The 4,884-nt window shown below is 36.9% G+C and overlaps 1 protein-coding gene across 2 annotated transcripts; it reads left to right on the plus strand.

The window, feature by feature from the left end:
• Positions 1-406: 406 nt before the first annotated feature.
• On the plus strand, positions 407-4,459 carry LOC147280999 (seryl-tRNA synthetase / serine-tRNA ligase). 2 transcript variants are annotated; one of them, XM_086246933.1, is made up of 10 exons: positions 407-668; positions 785-855; positions 1,227-1,388; positions 1,472-1,577; positions 1,711-1,904; positions 2,177-2,280; positions 2,364-2,547; positions 2,709-2,888; positions 3,432-3,621; positions 4,114-4,459. In XM_086246933.1, the coding sequence occupies exons 1-10, from the start codon at positions 536-538 to the stop codon at positions 4,242-4,244; spliced, it is 1,455 nt and encodes a 484-aa protein (XP_086103059.1). In that variant the 5' UTR covers positions 407-535; the 3' UTR covers positions 4,245-4,459. The 2 variants fall into 2 exon arrangements, with proteins under 2 accessions (XP_086103059.1, XP_086103058.1); XM_086246932.1 differs by lacking the exon at positions 4,114-4,459 and having other exon boundaries at positions 411-668; positions 3,432-3,795.
• Positions 4,460-4,884: the final 425 nt, after the last annotated feature.

The following is a 4,884-nucleotide window of genomic DNA, read 5'->3' on the forward strand; positions in this document are numbered from 1 at the left end:
TGACTTAGATTTTGAGGTGGTCTCACAATCGTGTCTTTACTTTTTAAAAAATGAGGGCATCTTCTATCCACTCTGGGTAAGAGTTAGAGTTCAAGATTTACACTTCAATGATGATACATATAATGAGTGAATTAGTAATACTACATAAATATGCCACGTAGTGTTATAATCACATAAAAATAAATTTCGAATAGTTTAGGACAAGGACCTAGACTATAGATTATGGGATTGAGTATCAAAAAAACTTATGAGGGGCAAAATGGGTAATAGCCAAGAGGATATTTCTGTTTGTACATGCAAAGAAACGGGTGAGTCGGACAGAAATCGGGTCAACTAGAACGTGGTGGGCAAGGTATGTTAAACTGGACGGGACCCGAAAGCCTCGGCCCAGCAGCCTGTGTTTTCTTTTTCACAGGTCACACACACCTTAGGGTTTGGGACAACAGTCTGCTTTACTTGTTCTCTGTGTTATTCTCCATCAGTCTCCAAGCACTCACACTCGCACTCACAGAGACAGAGAGAGAGAGAGAGAGAGATGTTGGACATCAATCTGTTCAGAGAAGAGAAGGGCCACAACCCCGAAATCATTCGCGAATCGCAACGCCGTCGTTTCAAAAGCGTTGAGATAGTCGACGAGGTCATCCAGCTCGACAAAGAATGGCGTCAACGTAATCTCTCTCTCCCTCTCTCCCTCTTTCTAGCTTTTCATGAACATTGAAATTTATTTGTAAATCAATCAGTGTTTAAATTTTAATTGTTCTGGTGAAAATTATGTAAATGTTAGGTCAATTCGAGCTCGAGAATCTTCGGAAAGAGTTCAACAAGATCAACAAGCGAGTCGCTCAGCTCAGGATTGTCAGTATTTCATCTCTCTTTAAAGTTTTTCTTTGATTATTTACTTTATTCTTTTTGTTCTGCATCAGTTTTTTTTCTAGTGAGAGTTCGGTGATTAGATATTGGATTTTTTTTCCTGAAAATAATTGTATTTTTGGTGCACACTGAAACTTAAATAACTTTGTGGATCCCATTCCTACAAATTGAAACTTAGGTCATTAGGTTTGAATAAGATTTCTTTCCCTCTTGATTTTACAAATCAAAACAGATTATTTTAGTGCCATCAAATGCAGTTTGACTGAATTTGTTTTCATTAAGTTTGTAAGTTTCTATATTTAAATCTTAGTTAGGTTATTTATGGAACTGATTATTGAAATTTTCTGGGGTAAAAGGCGGGTGAGGATGCGACTGAGGTGATTAAGGACACAGAGGAGAATAAGAGGTTGGCGGCAGAGAAAGATGTTGAAGTTAGAGAAGCTCTAACACTGTTGAATTCAAAATTGGAAGTCATTGGAAACCTTGTGCATGATTCAGTTCCCATCAGCGATGATGAGGTAATGATTTGGATCTTTGCTTTTGCTTTTACAATGTCTCTATATAGTGCTGAATTCTGAAGTGTGTTTGTGATGTTTTTTAGGCAAATAATGCTGTGATTAGATCATGGGGTGAGAAGCGAATGGAGCCAAAACTGAAAAACCATGTTGAGCTTGTTGAGCTTCTTGGGATTGCAGACCTGAAGAAAGGTATTGATTCCACTTTGTTTCAAAGTTTATGAGGTTCGATTAAGCTTGGAGAGATTATGGATGTTGTAACATAACATGGTGCTTCGTGTATCATATTAGCCTGTTTTTAAATCGATCTGCTTTAAATATATAGGTGCTGATGTGGCGGGTGGTAGAGGGTTTTACCTGAAAGGAGCCGGTGTACGCCTTAACCAAGCACTGATAAACTTCGGTCTTGATTTTCTTGAGAAAAGGGGATATACAGAGTTGCAGACTCCATTTTTTATGAGAAAAGATATCATGGGGAAGTGTGCTCAATTAGCTCAATTTGATGAGGAACTCTACAAGGTAAAGTTGGTAATTGTTGCTAATATTTTGTGTTTAAAGGGGCCATATAGGTTTTTGTTCATTTGCATGCTTTTTGTTGTATTTGTGAAGTTTAGTTCTTCAAAAATAGACAGAATTTGTTTATGTGTTTAACATTTCAAGAAGCCTGACTTGTTTGGTGTCATGGATGTTTTCCATTTGACATTACAAACGAATCCATCATTGAAATTTTTTTTTCCTACATTTTTTCTGATTGATGTGAGCATGACAGAGAATTAGTTGGTGTCCAACAGGTAACTGGTGAAGGTGACGACAAATATCTGATTGCTACTGCTGAGCAGCCACTTTGTGCATATCATATCGATGATTGGATCCATCCATCCCAGCTACCCCTAAGGTTGTAACATCTTGTTGGAGGTTCTAGCATTAAATAATTGTTTTTCACTTTTTTGCTCATGAATTTTTAGGATTTTCTCTCAGATATGCTGGATATTCATCTTGCTTCCGTAAAGAAGCTGGTTCACACGGTCGAGATACTTTGGGAATTTTTAGAGTTCATCAGTTTGAGAAAGTTGAACAGTTTTCCATTACCAGCCCAAATGGCAATGACTCTTGGGACATGCATGAGGAAATGATTAAAAACTCAGAGGAATTTTATAAAGCGGTATCATATCTTTCACCCCAAGGATTCCCTTATTCCCTTAGCATATTTTTGAAGATTTCATCTTGTCTGGAAATTATTGATTAGTGAACAAGTGACTTTGCAAGCCAACTGGAATTTGTACATTTCCTAAACTTATTCTTTTTCAATTTCCCGATTTTCAGCTAAACCTCCCCTACCATATTGTGTCCATTGTTTCTGGTGCTTTGAATGATGCTGCTGCAAAGAAGTATGATCTGGAAGGATGGTTTCCTGCATCCCAGACATACAGAGAGCTTGTCTCTTGTTCAAACTGTACAGACTACCAGTCAAGAAAATTAGAGATTCGATTTGGGCAGAAAAAGGTAGGTCCTGAGAAAACTCATTACATTATATATTCCTCACTAATCATTGTTCTTATAATTAGCAGAAGATCACCTATTTAGGTATGCAATCAGGAATGTAATTGGGTTAGAAAATAAATAATAAGGAACTTTTGCACCAGGTTTATTTCAATTAGTAGTCTGTATGTATCCTCTTAAAAGCTGTACAGACGATGTAGATTGTGCATAAATGAGAAACTCTGTATCTTCCCTGGGGGAGGGGGGGGTGTCTACTTCTAATTAGTTGGATGTATAATAAAGGTGATGTAGGTTTGCTGTGAACACAAATGGGTAGCCATGCCTTGTTAGCAAAAAAAATTTTAGAGTACATGTTAGAGAAAAACTTGTATTGTATGCTGATCAAATTTGGGAAATTCTATTCATATGCTGTTAATTGAGCATAGAATGTACATTTTTCCCTTTCTAAATACCATTTTTGGCATAACTGCATTCAGCTCCATGTTTATGTATGTGGCTTTATCATAATTATGATTGGGTGCCTGTTGTGATTTTGTGCTGTTGCAGAGCAATGAGCAGACAAAGCAATACGTTCACTTATTGAACTCCACTCTTACAGCTACTGAGAGAACCATTTGCTGCATTCTTGAGAACTACCAGAAGGAAGATGGTGTTGAGATACCAGAAGCTTTACTACCTTTCATGGGCGGAAAGACCTTCCTACCCTTCCAGACCAAACCAGCCACAGAAGCCAAAGGGAAGAAATCAAAGGCCTAAATTCATCATTTTTTCTTTTGAGTTTTCAACTAAGAATAGATTATCTTAAGAAATTGTAAAACACAAATTCCTTCTTTAGTGTTGGGCTGTGTTATATTATACATTTGACGGCTGATTTGCACATTTAGATCCTACCTATTATTAATTGGTGTTAGCGGGAAGCTGCTGCTGATGTCAGAATACGAATCTTGAGAATTGATTGCTTGACTGGATCTAAAATTTTTTGAAAGAGAAAGTCTTATAGAATTATATCCAATGGGAGGTTTGAGCCCTTATGCCGCAGGAAGCCTTGCCTTCACAGCATCACCATTGCCTAATTGACCCACCTTTACAATGATTTTCCTTCTTTTTTTTATTTGGGTAAATTACATTAACAAGTTTTCGTGTTCGTAATTGGAGGGTAATTGTTTCAAATTCTGCAGTCTCACATCGAGTCATCAACCCTTTCTGAAAGTCTATTTTTGCTTGTGCAGGGCAAGGAAACCCGTCCAAATCAAACAAGCTGGTCCACAATTCACATCATTCCTGGAATTGATTGAAAAGCCATTCTTCAACTTGGTCAAGGGGATGGGGTTTAAAAAACTGAGCATGATACTGAAATGAATTATGATTTGTTTATGATTTAAACTGGCTTTACGCTACTAGTCTTTTTTGGGTAGGCGATAGAATTTTGAGCCCACAACTTGGAAATTGTGCATTATCACTATCTGCAATCTTTCTTTTTCTCTCAAAGTCAAAGAACGATGACTTTGAAGCATCCCCACATTCAGTGCTGCATCAGTTCAAGATTGTCTCTCTCTTCCATAAATTACATGGAGATTGCCATTCCCAGCAGTTATGAACTTATGATCTTCTATGTTTGCAAGTTTGTATGTTTCCTTGCTTCTACATTTCTGTATAGAATATCAAAACCATCGACAACTTTGTTATTTGAGGTTTTTTTTTTTTGGTTATCACAACAGTCGAAGGAAACACGTTATCACAAAAAATGAAAAATAAGATAGATGTCAAATAATTCTTGGGTAAACAATGTTTTTGGTACCAACTTTTTTGTGATTATGATTTTTAGTTTTACTTAAAGATAGAGAAAATTGTTAGAAGAGAGAAACATATATAGATGTGATAAAAGTGGGAAACCAAAAACATAAGCATCATCAAACGGACCTAGTTTTTTCTCTCTCACTTGGAAATATTTGAGCCCAAGTACCTGAAGGCTCACTCAAGCCATGACCACTCATTCATC

The sequence above is a fragment of the Dryas octopetala genome, chromosome 6 (assembly GCF_963921425.1).
Source record: "Dryas octopetala chromosome 6, drDryOcto1.1, whole genome shotgun sequence".
Taxonomy (NCBI): Eukaryota; Viridiplantae; Streptophyta; class Magnoliopsida; order Rosales; family Rosaceae; genus Dryas; species Dryas octopetala.